At 42.6% G+C, this 27498-nt stretch overlaps 2 protein-coding genes across 15 annotated transcripts in view; both read left to right on the top strand.

The window, feature by feature from the left end:
- The first annotated feature begins 2 nt into the window (after positions 1-2).
- On the top strand, positions 3-1467 carry HTD2 (hydroxyacyl-thioester dehydratase type 2). Its single transcript, XM_058726406.1, has one exon. The coding sequence runs from the start codon at positions 3-5 to the stop codon at positions 507-509; it is 507 nt and encodes a 168-aa protein (XP_058582389.1). The 3' UTR covers positions 510-1467.
- Positions 1468-10003: 8536 nt separating this feature from the next.
- The window catches only part of PXK (PX domain containing serine/threonine kinase like), a 74535-nt gene continuing 57040 nt past the window's right edge, over positions 10004-27498 (top strand). For 11 of the 14 annotated variants that reach the window (XM_058726388.1, XM_058726387.1, XM_058726397.1 and 8 more), the window contains exon 1: positions 10005-10213. In XM_058726388.1, coding sequence (XP_058582371.1) covers positions 10112-10213 — 102 coding nt within the window. In that variant the 5' untranslated portion in view covers positions 10005-10111. Of the gene's footprint in view, positions 10214-27498 lie in introns of all 14 variants that reach the window. The other 3 variants (XM_058726389.1, XM_058726401.1, XM_058726400.1) reach the window with 1 other exon arrangement.

Below are 27498 nucleotides of genomic sequence, written 5' to 3'. Positions count from 1 at the left end.
AGATGTTCCCAGTAACTTGCAGCTATCGTCTTTGGTGGGGTGGGCTTCAGAGGAGAATCTGCCTGAGCCGGCAAGTGCCGAGTAGGTGGCACATTGAGCAGATGCATGTCCGAGTTGGAGACCATGCTGAACTCACCAGGGCCTTCACACAGAGGGACGTGGCTGCCTTCTCAGAATTAACGGGGGATGTCAATCCTTTGCATTTAAATGAAGAGTTTGCAAAACACACCACGTTTGGAAAGACAATTGTACATGGAGTTTTGATCAATGGGCTTATTTCAGCTCTCCTGGGAACTAAAATGCCAGGGCCTGGCTGTGTTTTACTTTCACAGGAAATTAGCTTTCCAGCCCCTTTATATGTTGGAGAAGTTGTTTTAGCTTCCGCAGAAGTGAGAAAGCTAAAGCGGTTCATTGCTGTTATTGCAGTGTCGTGTTTTGTAATAGAAAGTAAAAAGACTGTTATGGAAGGCTTGGTTAAAGTTATGGTCCCAGAAACTCCCAAATCCTGAAACGCGTGTAAAGATGCACGTTCAGGTGCTAGTGGTACTGTTCGTGAGGAGCCTCTGAGGAAAATAGGTTTTGCTGCTCTTCACTGAAGGATGGCTTATAGACCCAGAAGCCTGAGTTGGGGAAGGGGAGCAGGGAGAGGGGTGTGCAAAAGTCCTCTGTCCAATCCAGTTTTATGCTTCACGCAGACTTGAGTATATTCATCATCTGTCTAGGTTTTTAAAATTGAAAAATTATTGGGAAGGTTATTTAGCTGAAGGTTCTACTTTTAGGATTTCACATCTAGTTAGATATACATTTGGATAACACAAACCTGCCTGTGTCTGTGGAGAGTAAATTCCTCACTTAATTTATAACTAGCATTTAATTATTGAGGACAACAACAGAAGTCAGGTCGTCTTTGAACACCTACCGTCTACCAGTCAGCATTCTTAGATCCTGTTGAGTAGTTTCCAGGTCAGAGTTTATTGTAATTTGTTCCCGTTTATACCACGATGGCACCTTGTTCCATCATCAGTGGCATTTGTCTTCCAGATGGTTTTCCTGTTATTGGAGAACGGCTTATGCACACACTTGGACTCATTTATGTAAACTCTGTCAATCTCATGTATAAAACGAGGATAAGGACACCTACCACACAGGATTGTTGGAGATGATAGATGCAAATCTCTAAGTACCAGGTCTAGCCTGTAAAGTAGCCACTGTTGTCATCCATTTTCCCCTGTCAGTGAGGTTACAGATTCTCCTCAGTTTAAAGCAAACTGGCCCACAACTAAACAGATGACAAGCTAATTTTTCAGGATGTCAATCAGTCTAAACCTGGACTAGTTTGACTGCAAAATTTGTTTTGATAATCCAGATTATTTTCTCCCTCCCTTGAAAATACTGTGGATTCTCCCCTTTATAAATAATACATGCTTATTGTAAACATATTGTAAGAAATAAAATGTATAAGGAACACTGGAGGCCAAATTCTTAAAAGAGTTGAGGGGTAGTGAAAATTAAACTATCAAAAAAAAAAATTGAGGGGTACTAAAGAGGAAATGCGCTTAATGTGTTAGTACTGAGTGATCATCCCCAATGCAGCCGACATAACATAATCTGTAGTACAGCATCCATTTCTGCTCTGTAGCTTTATAGAGCGGTTCTACAGCTAGATGCTTTGATCAGGAAGATGAGATCAAGTGTAATTGGAGGGATCAACTCACTTTTCCTGGCAAAAGGTTTTTCTCCTGGTGGATCAGTAACTAGATTTTGTTTTTACATCAAAGGTAGAAGTTAAGCAGATTACTAGAAAAAGTCATTCTGGGCACTAGAGGGCAGTGATGTGTATAAATAATATTTTTTAACTGTTAGGTGTTGTACCGTACACTAGTTGGTGATGGGTGAGATGAAAATACTAAAATCAATGTGAGAAGCAAGGATGCCATTCCCATGGGCTTCAGAATAGACAACATGTGCGGGCTCAGGTGCACCTGAAGAAGACTCATTTATAAGGTGAAAGACTACACAAGCTGAAGTTTTGATACAGCATTGAAAAACAAAATGGAAATTCTGAAAGCTAGAACAATCCTGAAATTTGTATGGAACCACAAAAGGCCCGGAATGTTGAAAGCCAAAGTAATGTTGAAAAAGAAAACCAAAGTGGGAGGCATCATGATTTCAGACTTTAGCCTCTACTACAAAGCTGTAATCATCAAGACAGTATGGTATTGGCACAAAAACAGACACACAGACCAATGGAATGGAATAGAATAGAGAACCCAGAATTGGACCCACAAATATATGGCCAACTAGTCTTTGGCAAAGCAAGAAAGAGTATCCAAGGGAAAAAAGACTGTCTCTTTAGCAAATGGTGCTGGGAGAACTGGACAGCAACATGCAGAATAATGAAACTAGACCACTTTCTTACACCATACACAAAAATAAACTCAAAATGGATGAAAGACCTAAATGTGAGACAGGAAACCATCAAACCATCCTAGAGGAGAAACAGGCAAACTCTTTGACTCTAGCTGCAGCAATTTCTTGCTCGACATATCCAAAAGCAAGGGAATTAAAAGCAAAAACAAACTATTGGGCCCTCATCAAGATAAAAAGCTTCTGCACTGCGAAGGAAACAATCAACTAAAAGGCAACCAACAGAATGGGAAAAGACATTTGCAAATGGCATATTGGATAAAGGGTTAGTATCCAAAATATATAAAGAACTTCCCAAACTCAACACCCAAAAAACAAATAATCCAGTGAAGAAATGGGCAGAAGACATGAATAGACACTTTTCTAAAGAAGACATCCAGATGGCCAACAGACACATGAAAAGATGCTCAACATCACTCATCACAGGGAAATACAAATCAAAACTACATGGAGATACCACCTCACACCAGTCACAGTGGCTAAAATGAACAACTCAGGAAACAACAGATGCTGCTGAGGATGTGGAGAAATGGGAACCCTCCTGCACTGTTGGTGGGAATGCAGACTGGTACAGCCCTCTGGAAAACTGTGAAGGTTCCTCAAAAAATTAAAAATAGAACTGCCCTACGAATCCACAATAACACTACTAGGAATTTATCCAGAGAGTACAAGAGTGCTGATTCATAGGAGCACATGTACCCCAATGTTTATAGCAGTGCTTTCAACAATAGCCAAATTATGGAAAGAGCCTAAATGTCCATCAACGGATGAATGGTTAAAGATGTGGTTTATATATACAATGGAATACTATTTGGCAATGAGAAAGAACAAAATCCTGCCATTTGCAGCAATGTGGATGGAACTGGAGGGTATTATGCTAAGTGTAATAGCTAAGTGTAATAAAAAGAGAAAGACATATCAAATGTTTTCACTCACATGTGGAACTTGAGAAACTTAACAGAAGACCATGGAGGAAGGGAAGGGGGGAAAATAGGAGGAGGGAGGCAAACCACAAGAGACTTAAATACAGAGAACAGAGTTGATGGGGGAGGGCGGGGGAGAGGGGAAAATGGGTGGTGGGCATTGAGGAGGGCACTTGTTGGAATGAGCACCCGGTGTTGTATGTAAGGAATGAATCACGGGAATCTACCCCCAAAACCAAGAGCACAGTGTATATACTGTATGTTAGCTAACTTTACAATAAATTATATTAAAAACAACATTATCAATACAAAAAAACTATATATATATATATATATATATGTATATATATATATATATATATATATATATATATATATATATATATATAAACTTGAACAAAATACAGACTCAAAGCCAAGACTACTGCATCTTCCTGTAGAACTCACTCTCTGGGACTAGCAGCAGTCTTGAAGTATAGGTCCAGAAATGGAGTGTGGTGTGATCATTAATACTAGTAACTACCATTTTTTCACTATTTTCTTTTTTTACCTTTTTACTGTTTTTCACCAATTTTCTTTTTTTTTTTTAATTTAAGATTTTATTTTATTATTTTAAGTTTACTTATTTTGAGAGAGACAACACAAGTGGGGGAGGGACAGAGAAAGACAGGGAGAGAGAGAATCCCAAGCAGGCTTAATGCTATCAGCCGACGCAGAGCTCGAACTCAGGAAACCGCGAAATCATGAGCTGAGCCCAAACCAAGTTGAGCTGAGCCACCAAGGTGCCCCTTAGATTTTATTTTTAAGTGATCTCTACACCCAATGTGGGGCTCAGATTTATAGTCCTGAGAATAAAGAGTTGCATGCTCTGTCGACTGAGCCAGCCAGGCACCCCAAGGAGCCAATTTTCTACATTAACTCTAATCCTTGAAAACTTTGTGAATTAAAGTTAATGTCCCATTTTAAAGGCAAGGAAACAGACTGATGCTCTGTGACTTGCCCAAGGCTGTACAGCTAGCATGCAGTGGAGCTGGGATGCAAATAGGAACCTGCCTGGCTCCAAAGCATTTCTTTCTTCCATCTCCCTGTGGGTCTTATAATCCCATTACTGGAGCACTGTCAGTTTCTATAATAGTATCTTGTTATGTGGCATAAAGTGTTTGGAACCACCATTGTATAGAATTCTTTTTATATTCAAAATGTGCTAGATCTCATTCCCTGCTATAGTTGTAGCATTATCCTAAACGCTGTTACTTGGTGGCTTCCACCCATAACCATCACCTACCGTTTTTCTCAGTTGACACTCAGTGATTGTCTTTAGAGCAGAATTACTGAAATCATTATTCTAAAGGTGAAAAGTTAAGTGTAGGCCAAGTATGGTGGGGGAAGGGGAATGTACCAGATCTGACTGGTAACTGATTTATACTGTGTAATTCAAAAGTACCTTCTCAATATGAGCACTTTGCCTTTCTTTCTTTTCTTTTTCTCTTTTTTCTTTTCCTTCCTTCCTTCCTTCCTTCCTTCCTTCCTTCCTTCCTTCCTTCCTTCCTTCCTTCCTTTGTGCTTGCTGGGTCCCATAGTCTTCTTTGATCTCCGCAAATCAATAAAAAGTTGGAATTGAGAAGGAGGTGAGAAGGGACTACTACTCTGTAAGTGATGACTTACTGTTTTTACTTAGAGATTTTCTCAAACCACTCATGGTTTGTAAAAGCTAGCTATAAGAGAAACTGGCTGGTTGTCTTTTTCATGTTGAGCCCTGGAGGAGATACCAGAAAGAATGAGTCTTCTAATAAAAGCATGGGTTACCCTCATATTAGGAAATTCTCTCTTGGATAATTGAGAGGTGGCCTTGCTTGTACTAGGTCACAAGTGGAAGGAAGTACAAAAGTACTAAGATAGCAGGCCAAATTGTACTAGCACTTTCCACATAGGGGCATTGTAAGACTGCAATTTATGTAATGTTTGATTGCTACAGAAAGATATACCCATCTTAAGCAATTTCAGCCTAATGTACTGCAAAATTGCGTAACAGATTTTTATATTCTATTAGAAACATTTCCATATTGGTGAGATGCCACTCATTTCTTTTTCTGAGCAGCAAATCTTGAGTAGCAACGGGAAGAAAGCCTCACCACAGCCACCATTCATCTTGTAGACCTGACCTGTGTATTCATCTAGAAGAAGAAATTGCTAAATGCACACTGGTACCTCTTAGGTAACCACAGGTTTTCATTTTGTGCTGAATTATTAGTCATTTTTCTTTTATGTTCTTAGAGTATGATTCACAGACCCAATTTACTCCCAAAGAAAATTGCTATTAAATTATATCTACTAAGTTTTTATATTAAAACTTACTCTACCAAGGGTTGACTGTCACTCTGAGCAGCTGTAGCACTCTGAATGCCTCATGTGTTGGCATAATTTATTAACCAGCTCTATCTGAGCAGAATGGGAGTGCTGTGAAATTACTCTTGGGCTGCACTTCAGTATCTCCAGGGTCCCAGATGTTTCACTTTTTTTGTTCTTGGCTTGCCTTCATTTGGATTACAAACACAGCAGACACAAGAATTCTCAACATCTTCAGAGAAATTTTGGGTTGGGGCAAAATCAACTAGAAGAAACCATTTAAGTTCAAAATCATAAGAAAACCGAAAACTAATGTTGACACTATGTAAATAGAACAGGATTAATAGGAGGCACCACAAACAGGCAATTTCTAGGCCACAATCAATTTCCAGGGTGGCTTTTAGCTGTAACAGTTCATATGACCTTCTAAACCCTGGGCAAAATTCCTCCATGATGTGATGGAAAATATCAACACGTAAGGGAAAGAAAAATGATCCTATGTGAGTTTGATCAAATTTTGTTGTTTTTTATACAGGTCATCAATATTCAAAGAAATGCAATAATTTTGAGTTGGGAGGCAATGCTGCTTAAGAAGCACTGAGTTTTTCACAAGCTTCTATGATTTGATTGTAGAGCAGTTGCCAGGTCTAGAAGCATCCTCAGTAAAGCATCCTCATTATCTTCTGGCCAAATGTCAAGTTGCCAAACAACCTGTAGGCCATCTAAACATCTGGCAACATACAGAAATATAAATCTTTTTCTTTCCCTGCTAGCCTGAGTAGTTGTGCATGGGGGAAAAACCAAGGTACCACAGAAGTCACTAGCTTTACCTGGCCCGAGACCAGAAGCAAAGCTGATTTGATTTAGATCATCCCTGGCCTGGGAAAGGTTTCCCCATATTCAGCCTGAGCCACTCCAAAAGCTGTCACAGGGTTTGGGGCCTGGTTTCCAGACAATAGGGACCTACTTATGTCTAGGATCCTCAGGGGATCACTGACAAGGTACTGATATGGGCAGATGAAAATGAAATTATAAAGCTCACCCTAGTATTTATTCTGAGGGGCTTACTTCAGGCAAGAATTTCCAGAGAAAGGGAAAGTGACTGAGAGTCTCTGGCTTCATTCCATCAAATATCTGATTTCTTGTTTCAGTTTCCTTTTCCTAGTGAGGAAAACTTAGACAAAGTTGTTATTTTACAACCTCTGCAATTCAGCTGAATATTATTTTTTTCGTGATCATACAAGTAAAATACCTTCATTAGAGACATTTTGATGTTAGTTATATATATAGAGAGAGAGATATATACAAGTTATATATATAATATATAGAGAGATATATACAAGTAAAATACCCTCATTAGAGACATTTTGAAAAAAAACAGAAAAGCATAAAATGGAAGGCATCATGATCCCACTTCCCTAGAGCCCTCAGTTCATATTTTGTTCACTTGTTACTTTTCTATATAAGCATTTTTTAAAATTGGGATCATACAAAAAATACATATTTTTTTCACTTACTATCGCATCAAGATCACTTCCCAACATCATTAAAAGCTTTTGATAATCTGATTTTTAATCATTGCAAAATATTCTATTTATGATTGTACCATGATTTGTCCAATTCCTTATTGTTAGGTATTTATCCTTTCTTGATATTTATTTTCACTGATCTCTTGATTATTTCCTTAGGATACCCTCTTAAAGGTGTAATTACTGAGTGAGAACATTTTCAAAGCCCTTGATATGTATTGTCAAATTCTAGCCCCTTCCGCCAGGTAAGGTACCTATTACATGGTAAGTACTCCATAAATTATTGTTGAATGGATAAATGCCTTTCAGAAAGGTCGGACCGATTTATACTCCCACCAGCATTATTTGAGAAGAGTCTTGTCTTAGTTGGTCCACATCATGACAGGAATAATGATTAAGGCAGAATTTTGGTTTCTGTGATTCTGGCAATGAAATAATCCATTTACCTTAAAAAAAAAAAAAGTGGAACTAAAAAGTTGACTCATCCCTAAATCATATCTGGTTGCCTTTTAATAGACTGCTGCTTTTAAACACGCTGAGACAAAAATGGAATGCAGGAAGAATTCTGATTATATTAGGACCGAATCATGAAGTTCTTTTTTCCCTTTTCACATGTTCAGTCTGTCGTGGCTACTTGCCCAACAATCTCTATAAGCTCAAGATTTGGAGAGGGTATTCTTTAGATACTGTGGAGGCCTTTGCTGTCATGTCCCATTGTGGTGGTGGTATGGTGGTGGTGGGGTTACCAAGAACTTTTAAGTTCTTGTCTGAAATATAGAAATGTAGGGGAGGCAAATTTAAGAGTTAGAAACTCCCCATTCTGTGAACTGTAGGGGAAGGAAGTTAACTAATATCGTTGAGCAAAATGTGCCAAGCCCCATCCTGTCTTACTGCATTCCACATCCCAACCTTTCCATACAGGTATTATTATCTCCATTTTGCAGATAGGGAGCTGAGGCTCAGAGAGGTTGGGTAACTTATTCAAGGTCACACAGCTGGTGAATACCAGAACCCTGGAGATCCTGGTCATCTGGTTCCATGTCTGTTTCCACTGTCTGGGGATGCAGCCCTGGGAAAGAGCAGTGTGGGTGGGATTTCCGGGTGGGGGAAGTGGGGGGAGGGAGGGGGAGTGCCAGAATTGTGGTCTAGGGTTCAGAAAGACTGTGGAGACTAATTTGTTTTTTTTTAATTTTTTTTTTTTTCAACATTTTTTATTTATTTTTGGGACAGAGAGAGACAGAGCATGAACGGGGGAGGGGCAGAGAGAGAGGGAGACACAGAATCGGAAACAGGCTCCAGGCTCCGAGCCATCAGCCCAGAGCCTGACGCGGGGCTCGAACTCACGGACCGCGAGATCGTGACCTGGCTGAAGTCGGACGCTTAACCGACTGCGCCACCCAGGCGCCCCTTTTTTTTTTTTTTTTTTTAATTTTTTTTTTTTTCAACATTTTTTATTTATTTTTGGGACAGAGAGAGACAGAGCATGAACAGGGGAGGGGTCAGAAAGACTGTGGAGACTAATTTGGAGCTGAGAAGTTGATCTCAAAGTTCTCTGGCTCTGGGTTTGAGGTTCTTGGAGCCAGTACAGTGGCACTGAAAACCCCAAGTCTACAGAATCTTGGTTGAGGGTTCTCAGGGTTGAAGGCTGCTACAAAGCCAAAATGCAGCCAAGTAAATTTGAAGAGCTAATAGGCATTATTAAGTGATTCATGAATCATGCAGCATCTCATCTAGTAAGTAGAAAGAGGCTCTCAGGAATTGTACAAAATGGATGGTTTTTATAGGAAGGATGGTGGGGCAGGAAGGTTATTAGCAAAAGAAAGGATTATTTCAGTAAGGTGACTTTCCCTTAGAGGAAGAGCAGGGGGTCTTATGCAAATTACCTTATCTTCCTTTGGGGGGATGGATTAGGTCTGTGTGACAGATTACTTCACTGGTGCTGGCCAGAAAATTCCTGACTGACCGGGTTAAAACTACATTTCTGGGGGAGGTTGAAACTGCAGTTAGGTTGGGGGGTTAGCCCTGGGTTTGGGGATGTGGTTTAGCATAAGTGACTCCATTAGGGGCCTATGGTTTTCTTTTTGATAAGGCTTTGTGGCTGGGGACAAAGGTGGAGGTTGGAGTCCCAGACAGAGGCCCAGTTTTTAGGATCCCCAGTTCAAAGAGCTCAGGTCTGAGGGTCCTGGAGTCCAAAGGCTCCAACTGTGGGGTCCAATTCTGAGGACCCAGCTCTTAGGTTCTTGGGTCTGAAAAGCTAGGATAGGTTCAGTAAAACCTGGATTTTCTGGGTTTCTGGATCTGCAGGGCTCCGACTGAGGGGCTCACCCTGAAGGCCCCTTTTCTGGATCCTAGGATCCTTGAGCCCGGGAGGCCTGGGTGGGAGAGGTACAGCTCTAAAGATCTCAAGTCTGGCATTCCCAGCTTCTGAGGCCCTAAAGTGAGAAGCCCAACACTGCTAGGCATGGTTTGGCAATCTTTGGCCTGAGGGTTCCTGGATCGCAGGGCTCAGGACGCGGTGTCTTCGGATCTGAGGATCTCCGGAGGTGATGGCTTAGGGGTGGAATGTCCCGGGTCTGAGGCCGGTGCTAAGGATACTGGGTCCGCGAGCGGATGCGCAGAGCTTGAAAAACAGGGGTCGAGGGCAGAGGTGACTGTGGTAGGTTGGCGCTAGGACCCCGCGGGAGGCGGTGGCGAGAAGGGCGGCTGGTGTTGACAGCGGCGGCGGGGAGGCCGGCGCTAGGACCCCGCGGGCGCAGCGGGTGGCGGCGGCGCGTGGGGCGGCGCGTGTTGACAGCGGCGGCGGCGGCGGAGCCGGGCGGGCGGCGGGAGTCGGCGCCTCTGGTTCCTGCCCCTGGTGTCGAGGTGGTGGCGGACGAGCGTCCCGGGATGGCCTTCATGGAGAAGCCGCCGGCCGGCAAGGTGCTGCTGGACGACACGGTGCCGCTGACAGCAGCCATCGAGGCGAGCCAGAGCCTGCAGTCCCACACGGTGCGCGGCCCGCCGGTTGGGCGGGCGGCGCGGGGCGGCCCCGGGCCGCGAGAGGGTTTCGGGCGCGGGCCGGACAGGGTCTCCCGGGCGGGGACCGGGGCCAGGGGTTGGCGGCCCAGGCCAGGAGGGCAGTGGCGTGGCGGCGGTTCTGGGTCAGGGGCCCCGGGGCCCAGGTGAACTCTGAGGTCTGCTGGGGTCTCGGGTGGGAGATCGCAGCCCCCTGGGCCAAGTTGGACGAGGGGCTCGGCGGTGCCGCTCCGAGTTGTAGATGTTGGATTACCGGGCCCACCTTGGACTGGCGGAGTAAAGGGGTCACTCGGGACCCTCTTCCACTTCTGCCCGCCGCCAGCCTTCTCCTTGGGGCCGCTGAGTTTCTCTGGCTTCAGCTGGGGATCTGAGTGGTGAGGATGAGGATGTATGTGCCTGACCAAATGGAAGTATGACTTTAGAGCCTACTTGTTGGGATAGCAGAATATAAGTGGTTGGCGTCTGCAGCCCCAGTTTCTAGGCAGCTACTTGGCCTAAGCACCGGGAAATGGTGAGGGAGGCAGTCTGGGGTCCTGCTGAGGCAGGTGTACGAGTGTGCTGCTTCTCTCCTGTAACCTGCTCTTTAGTGGGCAGTGGTAGCATTCGTTTTAGTTTAAAATCCACTGGAGTGGCATAAAGGAGTAATAGGTCCTCATAGTAAACACTATTTCTGTTACATATACTGTCTTTTATAGGTCTTTAAAACCAGGGTTGTTTTCATTCGCCTGTACCTTTTTTTTGAAAAGCATACTGCATTATAATTTACAAGCAATAAACCTAGGAACCGGCAAGAAAACGAGCTGCTAGCCAGTGGAACTTTGGGGAATAATGGGGAGAGAGAGATTCCTTAAATTGTAATGTTTTGTCAGGTCACCAAATCAGATTCGGGCTCAGAGGCTTGTTTGTTTACCATTGCAGTGTGTTTGGGGTTCATCATCTGGAGGCTAAAGCCCCACAATAGCCTTCTGTTTCTCTTTTTGTTCAAGCTGTTCTGGTGACTTCAAAGAGATCTTTTATTCTGTTGTATTAAAGTGGGACTTTTTGAACCTCAGTTTCCTCTTCCGACAGCCATGCTTTGTAGGGTTTGGATTGTTCAAAGTGTTTATTTCCAGTTAGTGAAATGGTTGTATTTTTAAAAAGTGCGTTTTATTTTGTTGTGCATATCTTTAATCCTGTTTTACAGACTTGTGAGAAGGCACTGTATATGGCAGAATTTGTACCCTCTGTAATTTATGCTGAAGGGAGTATAGGTTAAGGGTCGAAATTTAGGGCAAGTAGTCAAGAATAAATTATGCTATTAAATTAGGTTTTCACTTGACTCTTGGCAAGTAAATCTTATAAACTTTCAGGGAGTAGGGTTAGTGTTTTATGTTTATTTTGTGCTGAAAGTAAAGAGATGCTTATATAAATGCTCACAGATCACTTCTTCCAGGAAGCATTCCATGAAGGCCACTGCCCCAAGCCCTGTGCTCCCCTCCACCTTACCCTAGATCAGTTTATTCTGTAATTACTTTTTTAGTTTTCCTCTTCTCCAGGTTATGAGAGGAGGGATACTTGCTTATTTTTGGGTCCCAGTCCCCGGTATCTGATAGGATTTCGTATGTGTTTGTTGAATGAATAAATAAATGAATTGCAACATTACTTTGCCTCTTTTTTGTTTGTGTAAAATGGTAGTGGTGAAAATTGGAACAACATGGCATCTGAGGTGCTAAGTTAAGGGGTCAGTGCTTCAGCAAGGTGAAAGATGTAATAGGATTCCATTTTTATTGCAGAGCTTTTCTTTAAGAAATAAAATAATTTAGAGAATGGGAGTTCCTATAATGATGACTGAACACAAAAGACAATGACTCACAGGAGACCCATAGAGGCAGATGTGGTGGAGTAAAAAAAACTGTTAACATTGTCTTGCGTAATTTTTGACTGTTCTGTGTTCTTGTCCTTTTAGCTGTAGAATTGCAGACTGAGAAATGTTGCATCAGCCCTGAACTTTATTGAGAAAATCATATGCTGATGCAGATTTTCTGGATTATTAGCTCATTATGAATAAGGCCCTTTAAGGCAGGAACTGTTGGAAATTATGTTGGAAAGTAGTTGTTAATGGTGGTATATGAGAGAAAAGAGCATTGTTTTCTATTGGGAAAGTTGAAGGTGGCTTTCCTGCTTGTTAGCTGAAGGGAGATGGTGTCCCAGAAGCCAGAGGGCTATCCTCTCTTTGAAATGCTGAATATCTAGGAAGTAGCTCCTTGGCTGTAGGATAGAAACACACAGAGAGTATATAGTAGATGGCCTTTGAGTTGGAAGAGGCAAGACCTTAATATGGTTTTGGGCAGATACTAGTTGGTCTGTGACACTGGTTGGGCAAGTCAGAAAAGTAAACTTTTTGATGTTTAGTTTATTGTTCTAAAGGGGGTAATAAATGCCTGTTCTGCCTGCCTTCCAAGGTTATTACAAAGATCAAATGAAATAGTCTTTATGAAGTATTTGTGCATTTCTTTTCTTCTGTCTATTTACTCCTTGGCAAAATAATATCCAAAGGATTAAACACATTAAAATGTTATTATTGTAAATCAGCTAATTTCTGTCCATAGTTCCTTTCATTTATCAAGGTTGTTCAACTTTGGGAAACAGAATTTATAGCAGAAAATTTTAGGTTGCGTATGATTTAAAATTTATGGACTTGGGAGGGGAAAATTCTGTGGATTAGAAAATAGAGATGCCAGGATGAAAGGAACACAAGGTCACCACCAGAAAGTCATATTGGGATGAGAAATTGGCAGAAAGGGCACCACAGACTGGTAGATGATTCTGTTCCTGACTGTGGTTTGAATGATTTTATCTTCACTTTTATGGAGCACAATGAATTTGGCTTCAGGAAATAGACCAGGCCTCTGCTGCAAGGAAATGAAACTTACATAAAATCAGAAGGGATTGTACTTAGGGAGGATGCTTTCCGCCTGGGATGGGAGGAAAGGGAAGGATTTTCCAAACAAAAGGAATTTGAATAAAAAGCCACACAGGTGAATTATGGGAAAGTTTGCAGGGACTAAGAGAAGACAAGGGAAATGTAGAAGTTCTTGGCTATGGGAAAGGGAAAACTTTTAAAATAAATGGACTGAAAAACTGCTTACCTAGCTGAAATAGAAACCAGAGGAACCCGACAGTTTTGGAGAGGGTTGTTATCAAATATGCTGGTCAATATGCTGTAGTGTGATAGTGCGTCATCTCAGTTTTCTCCTTTTAAAATACTCTCTGTGAGGTTCATCTGAATCAGGGCCCATTTCCTCCGCAGTTGGTGCACTTTGTTCTTCAGAAACAAAAGATAATTTTAGTGATATTTGAGGCATAACAACATTTTAAAAAACCTGTGGGAAAGATAATATTACATGTTGAGCTCTTTACTGAGAATCTTTACTCTCCTTGACCCTTTGACTTTTGGAAACTATTCCTGAAGAGTTTATTTATTCAACAGTAGTCATTAATACAACAAAAATGTGCTGAGTGCCTACTGCGTGCCAGGCACATGCTGGAGATCTGGTGTTCAGCTAGACAGCTCCTGCTTTCACGGAGCTTTTGTTCTATAGGATTCTGAGGTCTTCCGTTTTCCAAGGTATAGACAAGTCAGAGTCTTTACCTGTCATAACACAGATGGTTTTGAAGTTCCTTTTGTGACTTGCATTATTGAGCCTCAGCTTTTTAAGCAGTGACCTATTTTATAGTCTTTTAAACTCTATTCATACATCATCAGAATACCTATTCAAATGTGATGTCAAATTAGCAGACCTCATTGCTTTCTGAGTTTGACATTTTAAGGCAATCCAGTGCTCAGTATCAGGATCTATCTGGGCTTCGTTTTGGAATACTATTTGGATGTTTCTTTACAATTCCAAGTTATACTGAATACTTAAAAAAAAATTCCTTGAAGATACTCGCAGAGGTAAATGCAGACTACATGGTAGTTAACTTGCAGCACTTTTTCATATTATAATAAGATAATAAGAGTTATTTTCTTGGAATCTAATCACTTGTCTTCTACTTGGTTATATATTTTTCACCACTTGTCTTTGAAACTTGTGATAGATGCAGTTGCAGAAGTCTGAGTTGGAACCTTTTAGATAATGGTAATTTGTTAATTTAGAGATTGTAAGTAAACTGTTCCTATTGAAGAAGTCAATTTTTTGCAGCGTGATTTAGGGGTTGGTAATACTTAATCCCCATTTATCATCTCTTTTGAGAATTATCCCCCTAGCAAGATTTCTTGTAGTAGGAATACAAATAAGAAGCCAGCTATAGTTATTTGGAAGAAACATAGGATTCTGGGGCTGAAATTTATTTTATGAGAAAAGAGCTTATGTGTTTTGTTCCCTAGGGGATTATTGTAACTATCCACCCCTGTGTACACAGCTTCCATATGAATTGTGATCTTAAGATTGTTCAAAATAAAGAGGCCTCTGGGTAGCTCAGTCGGTTAAGCGTCCAACTTCGGCTCAGGTCATGATCCTGTGGTTTTGGGTTCGAGCCCCATGTTGGGTTCTGTGCTGACCAGCTCAGAGCCAGGAGCCTGCTTCTGATTCTGTGTCTCCCTCTCTCTCTGCCCCTCCCCACTCAGGCTCTGTCTCTCTCTCTCTCTCAAAGATAAATAATAAAAACATTTAAAAAAGAGTTCAAAATATAGATTTTTTTGTTTTCTTTTTTCTAAGTTTATTTTTACTTATTTTGAGAAAGATACAGAGAGCAAGCAGGGGAGGGGCAGAGAGAGAAGGAGACGATTCCAAGCAGGCTCCATGCTGTCAGCGCAGAGCCTGATGCAGGGCTCAAACTCATGAAACCATGAGATCATGGCTTAAGCCAAGACCAAGAAGATTTTGACGCTCAACCGACTAAGCCACCCAGGTGCTCCAAAATATAGATTGTTGATTGATGATCTAAATGGGTTCATTTGGGCCAACTAAAACAAACCTGTTTTCTACTGCAAGCAGGTAGTGGTTCCTTTTTAAGCTCCTAGAGGTTTCTAAGCAGCTTCCCATGAAATGAGACTCCTTTATGTTCTAGCTTTTGGCATCCTGGAGACAGGAGAGCTGGGGTCAAGCATGGTTTTAGAACTCAGAAGTGCTTGAGTGTGTGGGAGTGCTGTAGAAGGGAGGGTAATAGATTTTTTCCATTGCTTTTTCACCTTAACTGGAAGTCATCCTTGTCAGTGACTTCTCTCACGAGTAATATGCACATAGTAAGGGAAATTAAGGTATGGCTGTCTTCAGAGGAGAAGACAGGGCCCTTCATTTTCAGCTTGAAACTTTTGACTAAGGACTAAGGGGCAAGCATTTGGGGGTAAACACTTGGACTTCTAGAGGGGAAGAGTTTGTGCAGATTGACCATTTAGTCTCCAGCTGATCTTGCTAACTACCAAATTTGGGGTGAGCCTGGTCATTTCCCACTGAAGAGTAAGCTATCAAGTGTTTCCTCTTCCTAAAAGAGTACAGAGTAAGGGGAACTGCATTGCTACTGCTACCATTGTCTTCAAATAATGAGTAGTTATTTTTTCGTGGCTAAGAGGGTGCTTCTATTAACATAGTGTTAGTTTGAGGAATCCATTGCAACAGGAGTGTTCCAGAAAAAATTTTTTTTTCTTTTTAAGTAGGCTTCATACTCAGCATGGGGCCCAATGCAGGGCCTAAACTCACGACCCTGAGATCAAGACCTGAGCTGAGGTCAAGAGTTGGACAGTTAACCAACTGACCCACCCAGGTGCCCCAATTTTTTTTTTAATTTTATTTATTTTGAGGGAGGGGGGTGCAGAGAGAGAAAGAGAGAATGAATCCCAAGCAGGCTCTGTGCTGTAAGCTCAGAGCCCAACGTGGAGCTTGAATCCATGAGCCATGAGATCATGACCTGAGCCAAAACCATGAGTCAGATGCTTAACCGATTGAGCCACTCAGGCAGCCCCCCATTTTCTTTTTTTTTTTTAGTAACTGCTTTATATAATTCACATACCATACAATTTACCCACTGAATATACAACTCAATATAAGTATATTCACAGAGTTGTATATCTCCATAATTAATTTTAGAACATTTTCATTACCCCAAAAGGAAGCCCCAAACCGTTCAGCAGTCACCCTGGGAAGTCTTAATAACATTGCAGGATGCTAAACTGAGGACATATTCTTAGTACAAGGTCTTTACCTCTTTGGGTTTAACTCCTTTCACGATGTTATCAGAGGGACAAATTCTCCATAAATGTGCATATACATGCTTAGATAACCTCCCAGAACCTCACTGAAGCCTGAAGCCTGCTCTTAGGCATTGAATCTTAGGGTAAGAATTCCTAAGCTGCAAACTTGGAGAATTAGCATACATCTAAACATTGCACCTTGCTTTAAGGAACCCTGGGTTTAGAACAATAGATCAATTATGTCCTGCTGGTGTGACAGAAATTGCTCTGGGTTGCACCTTGCCTCGTGCATTTAGTTGTAGGTGCCCAGATGACTTATTGGAGTAGCGCAAGGGAAGGGCAAAGGGCTCTGTGCTGGAAAGCAGGGCGTTTGTGCCCTGGCCAGCTCTCTGTTTATGACATCTAAACAAAGCTGCTTTCTTTTGTGTGGCTCATCAGAAACTGGTCATTTCTCCTCAGTTCAGTTGAGGCTGGTTTAGGGTGGGAAGAGGGAATGAATAGAGTGTTGGTATGGGGGTAATCCTGGATCTAAAACATCAGAACCACCTGTAGAGGTGAAAAGGGAAAGCAGCGTCATTCATCAGGTCTTCCTTTGAGCCTGCCCCTCCCCCAGGTGACAGGTGACTGGTGCACTTTAGTCCCGCAGAGGGAAATGGAGCCTGAAGCGGGCCTGCTCACACCAGACCTCTAGTCAGGCCAAGGGTCTGGCAGGCATGACAGTACCCACTGTCCCACCAGAGCACATGGAATAGCTGGGTGACACCTTGCCATGTTTGAGGCATCCCTGCATGCGACCATGTAGGTCACCACGTCTGCTAGCAGCCTTCTGCTTGTTAATTTGTGGTACTTCGTGAGCTCCGGCCCTCCAATGGGCACTGTGGTCAGTGCTCGGATGCAGTGGTGAGCAGGCCTTACTTAGGAGCTCCTAGGCCTCTGAGCATCTGTGCGAGGAGGACACACCTGTGCCCCTTCCCACTCCTTAGATGGTAAGGGTCAGACGGCAGCTTGTTCTGCGTCTGTCCATGTCTTTCTCTTTGAGGTGTTTTTTTTTTCCTTCCCTCTAAATCCAGCCTTTCGTGTCTATGTATCGTTATTTTGATTCTATTTCAAACAAGCACATTCCCTAGCATATAGATAGTAAGCATTCAATAAATATTTGTTGAATAAATGAATTTGTTGTATGATTGCAGTTATCTGGGCTGTAGCTTCCTTCCTCTGAAATGCCCATTCAGCTTTATTGGTCCCCAAAGTGCCAGCATTTTACATACCTGTTATTTCTTACTACTTTGTTTTCTGTTTATATCATCTCCCTCCCACACATGTGGAAGTGTAAGGCAGGAGCAAAGAGACAAAACCTGAACGACCTCGGACAGATTGCTTTATCTCCTCAGCCTGTTTCTTTGTAAAGTGGGGATAGGAAGAGTATGTCAGTGCTGCTGTGAGGATTCACTGAGCTCACACATGGAACATTCCGAGCAGAACTCAGCACTGAAGTATCAGCTGTTTTGATGTAGTGTATTACCTCTGTATTTGCCAGAGCACTAGTAACTTTTTAGGTACCAGTACTTGTTAGGCGCTCAAGTATGTTGAATGGAAAAAGGCGAACTCTTCATTTGAAAGTTTTTCTCACTGTTCACCGGGACTACTTTGCTAACAAATTGCAAGAGAGACCAGTGGCATGTCAAAGAGCAACTCCCCTGTCTCCTTTTTCTTTTTCATTCTGAAGGGACACGTTTTGATAGCCAGGCTGGGGGTGGCGGGGGGGTGGGATGCGGCATGGGGTGCCCTGAGGGCGGCTGCCTGGCAGCAGAGCTGGCTGCTGATGTTCAGAGCTGGAAGAGGCAAACGGGCAGGCCACGGGGCCTGGCCACTGAACTGGCAGATGTGTTCCCGGAGGCCAGGCCTGAAGGGAAGGGGACCCCGGGCAAATGCCCATTTCAGCTCTTCACTTCCCAGCTTTTGTTCATCACCAGCATCGGTGCACACACATTTGACCTTTGGCAGCGGGGTGACAAAATAAAATAGAAAGCCCTCTGCTTTGTTCTTTCCCCTGCCACTTACTCTGCTAAGTGACCATGCCAGCTGACATTTGTGAGGGGGTGGGGGGCAGCTGACATCTTCAGAACGCTGCTTCCTGAGAAATGCAGTTATATTCTGTAGAGCCCTGCCAACTTCCTTTCCCCTAAGTGCCACGCACCAGCAGTCAGGCTGTGGGCACATACATCAGGTCTGGGTGCATTTCACTCTCTGAAGCACGCAGTTTCTTTGTTGGAAAGCCACTAAGGTGTTGGGGATGCCAGCAAGCACCCACGAGGAGTCTTCTGCGAGCCGGGCACTGGGTTGTGTATTAAGATAAAAAGATGAATGAAGCACGGAGCTTACTCCTGCTAGAAGGGGACATAAGGTGCTGAAAGTGCCAGTGTGCCCGGGAGCAGTGAGGGTGCGGTGTGAGTGCCTCCATCCACTTGGGTCCCCCTGGGAGTTTGGGCTTCACAGCGTTCCAGAGAATGGCTTCTAAATCTGCACTCCCCAGGCATTTGAACTTGCAGACTCCTTTCACAGTAACCCTGAATTGTAAAAAACAAAAAACAAAAAAACAAACCTCTGGACGTGATTTTGAATTAAAAATATATTTTATTCAGATCGTTACATTATTAAAAATTAACATAATTTTGTGATCTGAATTACACTGTTTTTTTTTTTTTGAAACAGCAGCGGTGAGAATCGTGATAAGGTGAATATAGATTAAGGCACTGATAATGAGCATCTTCAGACAATTTGCAGAATCACCAATTTTATGATGATTCTCACTTCTCATATTTCTCACTAACTTCTCACTTAACTCATATTTTACCATTGGCATTCCTAAAGCCTGCCTTTAGTCATGGTCCATTAATAGGTGTAAATGAAACCAAGTATGACTCAGAGCAAAATCAGTTAAAAAGCTATGTAGTGGCCCAAACCATGCTAAACGAAAGAAACCATGAACACACTCATCTCTATGACTGCCCCCATGCTTTCCGCGTGTACACTTGGAAGCTCTTAGTCTGTTCGGGGTTAAAGGGAGAAAATATTTAAATAAATTGTCTTGTTGATGTATTTTTTAAAAAGTATAACTAGACACAGAAGCCTTTAACATGTAAATCCTTCCAGAGACCCTAGTTGTTCATCCTGTTCTAAACTGTTACAAATCCACCAGAAAGATCTTAGTTTAAAAACTAAAGCAGGGGCGCCTGGGTGGCTCAGTCAGTTAAGCGGCAGACTCTTGATTTCAGCTCAGGTCATGATCTCAACTGTTCGTGAGTTCAAGCCTTGCATTGGGCTCTGCTCCGAGCTCAGATCCTGCTTTGGATTCTCTGTCTCCCTCTCTTGGCCCTTCTCCCGCTCTTGCTCGCTCTCTCTCAAAAAATGAATAAATGTGAAGAAAAAAAAAACACAGAAAAACAGAAAAACCTGAAGCATGACTAGCTGTGTTCTCTGAGGCCAGGTTGTATTTGCAGACTTCAGGAGTTCATTCAGCAGATACTGCTGTAAGTATGGCCCTTGTTGCTGGCACCAGTCTAGGCACTGGGGGTGCAGGTTGAAAGACAGACGGGTTCCCTGCCTTTGTTCATTCCCAAAGGGTCTATTTTGGTGGATTCTGGTGTGGGGTAAAAGATGGGAAAGGGAGACTGGCACCCGTTGTGGGGCTCCTTGGAGGTTAGGCTAAGGGGTCCAAACAGCAGTGAGAGACTTGAGCAGGTCTGTAACATGTGGAAGAGGTATTTTAGGAAGCCTAGTTTGCTGGCAGTGAGTAGGAGTCTATGAGAAGAGTGAAGGAAGGGGAGAGGAGAGTCCAGGGAGGTAAAAAGTTACCTCCTTAACTTGGGGTAAAGTTAAGTGGGGTTAAAAAGGCCACATGAGATCAGTGGCAGGAGGGAGAGAAGGACTGGAGAGAGGGAGGAACACAACAGAGAGGTCTACTAGGTAGAGGCCATGAGGGAAACAAAGGCACCAGAAATGATTAGAGAAATAGTCCACGGTAAGTGAGCAGTAGCTAGTCTTACCAGGAAGATCATGAGTCTGAGTTTGGTTCTAGAAAGTTTGAGTAGTACTGAAAAGGCAGCTGCACTTGCCATGTTAACAACCAGCATTGTTTAAGTACTTACTAGGTGCACAACCCTGTGGTCAGCTCTTTATGTTAACTTATCTCATTTCCTAAGTTGGACCAATGCTGCACCCAGGCAACCACTGTAACATATTCATCACGTATTGCCTTGATGCTTCTTTGCAGTCAGTATCCTTCCTCTGATCCCTGGCAGCTACTGATCTGCTTTCCGTTATTGCCGTTTCACCTTTTCTAGAATGTTATATGTAAATACATATTATAGGGTGTAATGTTTTGTGTCTGGCTTCTTTCACTTAGCATAAAGTTCTGAGATTCTCTCATGATGTTGCATGTTTCTCCTTACTGCTCAGTAGTTGTTATGCATTCATTAGCTGGTTGACATTTGGGTCATTTCTACTTTGGGGCTATTGTGAATAGTGATCTTATGACCATTGGGTACAAGTCTGTGTGGACATATTTTCATTTCTCCTGGGCCAGTATCTAGGAATGGAGTTGCTTAGTCTTAAGATAAGTGTATATTTACCTTAATAAGGAATTGCCAAACTCTTCTAGATTCTTATTTGATTCTCATAACAATTCTCTATTATCCCCATTTTTTAGTTGGGAGAAAATGAATGCATAGAGGATCAGTAACTTCCTCCACGCCATAGGGCTGGGGGTGGCAGAATGGTTTATAGGCCAGTGGACTTTGAGCCATCCCCAACCTGATCTGTTATTAGGACCTTCAGGGCAGTGGACCTGTTTGATGGCTCCACTAAGCCCAGGCCTAGGTGAGGAGGAGTTAGGGGTCCTCCCTTGAGCCACAGAACCAGACACTGATTTGGATTACCATTTTCTCAGTTCTCCCATCCTGGTTACCGAGGCGTGGAGTCAGTTCATTACATGCGGTGGAGGTTTTAAGGCAGAACTGTCCAATGGAAATGTAATGCAAACCACGTGTGTAATTTTAAGTTTTCTAGTAGCCACATTAGAAAAGCAAAAAGGAACAGGTGAAATTAATTTATATAATCTGTTCCTAACCCAATGTATCCAGAGTAATACTATTTCAATAGATAATCAATATAAAAACTAATGATATGTTTTATGTTTTTTATGTCATACAAAGTTTTTGAAACCTCGTGTGCATTTTACAATTACAACATACCTCAATTTGGACTAGCTACATTTCAGGTCATCAATAGCTACCTACAGCTTGTGGCTACTATATTGAACAGCCCAGATACAGACATTAAAAACAACATCCAGATGTATGGTTACTAATATGGAAAGAGATTCATTTTATGTTAAATGGAGAAAAAAGCAAGTCATATATGTTTCGTATGCTTATATTTTCACAAGTCTCTAATGTTTATATCTGCAAATAGTTTATACTGTCCAGTGGCCATAGGTAGCCACTTAGACTACTTAAATTTAATAAAATTAAATAAAATTAAAAATGCAGTCCCTTAGCCACATGTGCACAGCAGCCACTGTATTGGATGTCACAGACTTAGGTCAGTACTGTCTCCAAACTGCTGAATCAAGTAAGAAAAGCTGCACTAGAGCATAGAACCTGCTAGCCCTGTGACCAGTAGGGCTTTGTGACCATTGAGGCCCAGAGCCTTCATAGTTTTTAATAGTAAAGCACAGGAAAGAAGTGCAGCTGTTGTTAGAGTTTAGTAGGAGCATAGTGCAGAAACATAAACAGCCCTTGTCAAAGACTCTGTTCCATTTTGGTACAACAGAAATTAACCACCACTCACATTGCTGGGGACTCACTCCATAAACCTGACATCCACATTAGGTATGTTCATATAAAAATGTTCCTCTCTGCTTCTTCAGAACCTGCCTGATGTTCGTGGTGGGGCTTATGTAGCATCGGGAAGATAAAATAATTTTTTCATATTTGTACACAGCTTCTGTGCGGTGCCCAGATTACGTTCAGCTCAGATTTACATAGACTGCAGTTTGTGAACGTGCAGGAGGAGGTGGGTTGCTTAGCGCAGAGGTAGTAAAGTCAGGAGACTAGGCCAGGAGGTATTTTGAGAGCTCTGCAGCTATTTCAACTGCTATTACCCAGGCCTGAGTTCCCGTACTTAATCTGCCCGTCTTTCCAGGCTTCTTCCTCACTTGAGGGACTGGTTCTGCCTGTTTAGCTGATCTCTATCCATCAAAATGAGGGGTGTATGATGTGTAAGCATCCTGCCTAAGGCCATAGAAGGAGGTAGGAACTGCTGTGTCCCTGGGTCAGACAGGCCTAGGGTGGAGTCCAGTCTCATGACTTCCTAGCTGAGTGCCCTTGTTTAAGGCATCTGCCCCTCTCAGAGAGGTGAGGTTCTTGTGAAAGAGAGGTAGCTGCAGGTACCTCCAGGCAATCCTTGGAGATGGGATAAGCTGAGGGACAGAAGAATAAGTGTCCCCTAAACATAGCGGTTACTACCTTCAGCTCTGAAGAGATCGATGGTGGCGTAGTGTGTATAGTCACCTACGTGGTTATGATTGGAACTAGCATCTCAGGAGAATACGATGATGTTTTCAGGCGAGGTAGAATAAATTTATGTGCAGTCAACCCTCCCTCATCCTTGGTGGTAGTGATCAGTTCTACTCTGTGGAAACCAGTAGGGACTTTCCTGCCTTGATTCCCCATAGTTTCAAGCTCCTCTCCCACCAAATATTTTACCACTCCTGATTCTAGTAGAATAATTAACTTATTTGACTTTCATCTTCTGTTTTTCCACTCTCTCCAGTACAGTAAAGATGCTGGTGAGTCATAAAATGACTGAAAGTTCCCTTGCCAAAGGAAAAAAAGATGATAGCTTGCATTTATCATTGATAACATACTGTGCCCTTATCCGAGCTCAGACAATTTCAATCCTTACCACTCAGGCTTCTTTATTTCAAAGTAGCATGTTTTAAATTACATGTGTAGCAAACCAAGGAACTTTTAGAAAAATTATTTTTCCTGATTAGGAAAGTAATATATGTGCTCATTGAGGATAACCTGAAAAATATGAAAAAAATAGCTAAGAGAATTTAAACCACACATAATTTCACTCCAGAGACAACTACTGTTAACATTTGTTATAGTTCTGTCTTCCTATCAATGTTATCACAGTTTTCTATCCTTTTTAAATATTTAACATTATAATGTACACCTTGCCCTGTGTAATGAAAATTTATTTTAATATACCCTTTTAAAGGCTTGCATATTCTTCCACTATATAGTTAAGCCATAAATAGCATATCCATTGTCTTATTGCTAATATCTAGGCTCTTTAAGGGGAAGGCTTTTTACTTAGCCCCTTTAAAAGGGAAATGGGCACCTGGGTGGCTCAGTCAGTTGAGCGTCTGACTTTTGATTTTGGCTCAGGTCATGATCTTAAAGTTTGTGGGATCGAACCCTGTGTCAGGCTCTGCGATGACAGCATGGAACCTGCTTCGGATTCTCTCTCTCCCTCTCTCTCTCTGCCCCTCCCCCACTTTCTCTCTCTGTCTTTCTCTCTCTGTCTCACAAATAAATTAATAAACATTAAAAAAAAAAAAAAGGGCCTAGAAGGGGTGCCTGGCTGGCTCTGTCAGTGGCTCATGTGACTCTTGATCATGGGATTCTGGGTTCAAGCCCCACATTGGGTATAGAGATTACTTAAAATCTTAAAAATAAATAAATCTAAAAAAATAATAAAAGTGGGCATAGAAGGTGGGACGAGAGAGGCTAGAGTAATGGCATTCATTGTCAGAGATCAGAGACTGATAACATTATTTCCTATGTTCAAAGAGAATGGTTCCTTTATGCTGTTCCCTTGGTGCCCTTCACAGAGCTTTGGCCATCTCTTGTGCTTACTGAGTCGGGCCATGGTGTAGTCACCTGCACACACCTTATTATGCTTGCTATTTCTTAGCAGAAAAGAAAACTAAGTTATAAAGCCGGCCTCTGCTGGATGCTGTAAGTGTGCAACCTCATCTAATATTTACTGCCATCCTGTTGGAAGGGTACGATTTTGTAGATAATAAACTGAGGCCCAGAGATGCAGCAAAGTTAGGTCACAAAACTAGTAAGGGCCAGTTGGGCTTTGAATTGGGTCTCTGTGACTGGGAAGCCAAGCCCTTTCCCCTGGGAGATGGTTGTGGCATGGGGAAAGATGGGGGAGGAGCGCACAGTGTGGCTAGTCATCAGTCGCATCAACCTCGAGAAGGACTCCAGCAGCCTGACTTTGGGGCAGTAACACATGGAGGCAGGCAGGGAAGGGGCCCCAGGAGGAGGAACACTTCACTCCCAGCAAGTACTCGGGTCGTTACCAGCTTAGGGCGTGAAGGTTGAGGAGGGGGCCTCCCTCGGATACCAGAGCCCACATTAAAATCATTATTTCCAACCAGATCAGAGTTTGCGTGTTTTCTGTCTTTTCTAGCCAGTGAAATATGTGGTGATTAGTTCTCTGAGGTTATGTTCACTGCATCTGTTTCTACACTTTTAGGGCGTCGGCCCAAGAAATGTGAGGATTACTGGAGGTCATATTTCATTTTTAATTACTACTTAATTGAGCCCTGGATTTTTGAGTTTTTTTTCCCCTTTGCTTTGACTTAAGATGGAATTCATGGGTTCCCATTTTAGCAAATTATGTAAATTTGCTTTGGTGCCATTTAAGGGTCATTGTACTATAGAATGGTATAGGAGCTGCTGTTTAAAATGTATCCATTCTGTAGTCATGTCTGAGGCCAAAAGGATTTTTGAGTGCTTCTTTGCAGTGTTTCTCCTTGCTGGAACATCAGCTGTCTTTGAAGTTAGGTGTGGCGAGCAGCTCCCCTGGCTGGGCAGGAGACTGTCCCGCAGAGGAGACCATGGACTTCAAAAGGCCTGGAGAAGGGAGAAGCATATGCTAAATAAGACGGTGGCTCTCACTGCAGGCATCAAAGCAAGTTTATGATGTGTTCCTTGTCCCTTCTGTGAACACAGAATAGAAACCGGAGAACTTGTTTTGCATAAAGGTAAAGCACACAGTTCTATGATTCAGTTAGATTTATTTATTTATTTATTTATTTATTTATTTATTTACTTACTTACTTACTTACTTACTTACTTACTTACTTAGACAGTGTGCGCTCACACGCGCAAGTTGGGGAGGGGCAGAGAGAGAGAGTCCCAGGTAGGCTGTGCACTCTCAGCGCAGAGCCCAACATGGGCCTCCATCTCACAAACTGAGATCGTGACTTGAGCTGAAATCAAGAGTCGGATGTCTAACTGACTGACCCACCCTGGTGCCCCGATTCAGTTAGATTTTAAATGAAGTTTATTTCACTTGGTTGAAAAGGAGATACAGTTGGCTTCACTCACCTGCACAAATTTAGGTTAAGATAGTGGAGATTCATCAAATGCCTTTAAAAACCCTAATGCTTTCATTTGTTTTGGGGCAGGTTTTGCACATTATATAATAAAACAAAGGTACATTTCAGCACTGGAAATCTACAAATGAAACAATAAATAATACTTAGCAGAGTAAGGAGTAATCATTAATTCTAAGTGAAATATTAAGAATTGTAAGCAGCCAGGCAGGTAGCTGGTGAGCTGAGCAGAAGTCCTGCAACTGAGAATTTCCCCAGAAACCTCGCTGTCCCTTCAGTGTGATGTTGCCCTCTGCCCATGAGCTGCAGCTGTTGTGCTGTGTGATACCATGGGGTTGAATATTGAGTCCACTGAAGGGATAATAAATCAGGGCTTGGGAGATCCACAGAGACTTTCTTTTTTAAAAATATTTTTCTTTTTTATTATTTAAGGATAGTTGACATACAATGGTATATTAGTTGCAAGGGTACAACATAGTGATCCAACTTGTCTATACGTTACTTAGTGCTTATTATGGAAAGCATAGTCATCATACGATGTTATTATACTGTTATTGACTATAGTCCCTATACTGTACTTTTCATCTTTGTGACTTATAACTGGAAGTTTGTATGTCTTAATCCCCTTCACCTATTTGCCCATACCCGCAGCCGCATGGAGATTTTCTTGAGCATGCTCTTTGACTTTTCCTCGATGTACATGCATGTGAAAAAGAGCAACATGCTTCTTCCTTCCCAAAGGAGCAATCAGTTAACAAATGCCCACCAACTGGTATTTGCTGCACTTCTTATTGGCCTGACCTTGTGGTGGGTGCTGTTTGCAATACAAAGAAATGTGTGATCCTAGCCCTTGAAGAATTTAATTCAGTTGGAGAGATCCTCCCCCCCACCCCCACCTACCCGCCTTCCCCAGACACAGGTAGATATAGGACAAAAATAGCAGTAATGTGATTAAACAGCCAGCCTTCCCAGGTGTTGACCTGCGAAGAGGGGAGTAGATAAGGAGTGTTTAGGGTACCCAGAGTCTGACTGAGTAGAGGAAGGTTTGAGTAGATGGAACAGGTTAGGACACTGTGGTTAGGTGATAGCAGAACATGGAAGCTAGGCTAAGAAGTTGGGTTTTATTCTGTGGCCAGTGGAGCCTGAAAGGTTCCCGAGCAGGGAAAGGACAGTGTTGGATGTTTAGCGAGCTCACATGTGCTCAGCATTCTTTGCGGGCCTTCCTTTGAAGGGAAAGTGCCAGGAGGAAGCGGATTTGGGGATGAATACAGGGGAGCGATATGGCTAGTGGGTAGTGGAGACCTGGCCTCCTATCCCAGATCTATAACTTTCTAGTCAAGGCATTTATCCCTTCAGAGACTCATTGCCCCCAGCTGCAAAGTGAGGGTAATGGTTCTTCCTTACTTGCTTCAAAGGGCCATCGCCAGATGGTTCGATGGTTCTACCACTACAGGGCCCAGTGTGGGGACCCCCGCAGGGCTCCAGTTAGGTACATACTGTACCCTTGAAGAGGCAAGGAGGGTGGGGATAGAGGAGGCTGTGAGGTTTGGTGGGTGCTTGGTTCATTAGTTTCCTTCCTCTCTTGAGAGGGTTTTTATTTTTGCAGTGTGAAGCTGCTTCCTATTTAAGAAGTTTTAGAACCATGGTTCTCACCCCTGGCTGCAC

Source organism: Neofelis nebulosa, chromosome 4 (genome assembly GCF_028018385.1).
Source record: "Neofelis nebulosa isolate mNeoNeb1 chromosome 4, mNeoNeb1.pri, whole genome shotgun sequence".
Lineage (NCBI taxonomy): Eukaryota > Metazoa > Chordata > Mammalia > Carnivora > Felidae > Neofelis > Neofelis nebulosa.
The sequence above is the reverse complement of the archived record's forward strand: the minus strand, read 5'-3'. Positions and strand labels throughout refer to the sequence as shown.

Bases quoted from the DNA above. Each gene is read 5' to 3' on its own strand.
- HTD2 (XM_058726406.1), top strand. From the start codon at position 3: ATGTTCCCAGTAACTTGCAGCTATCGTCTTTGGTGGGGTGGGCTTCAG.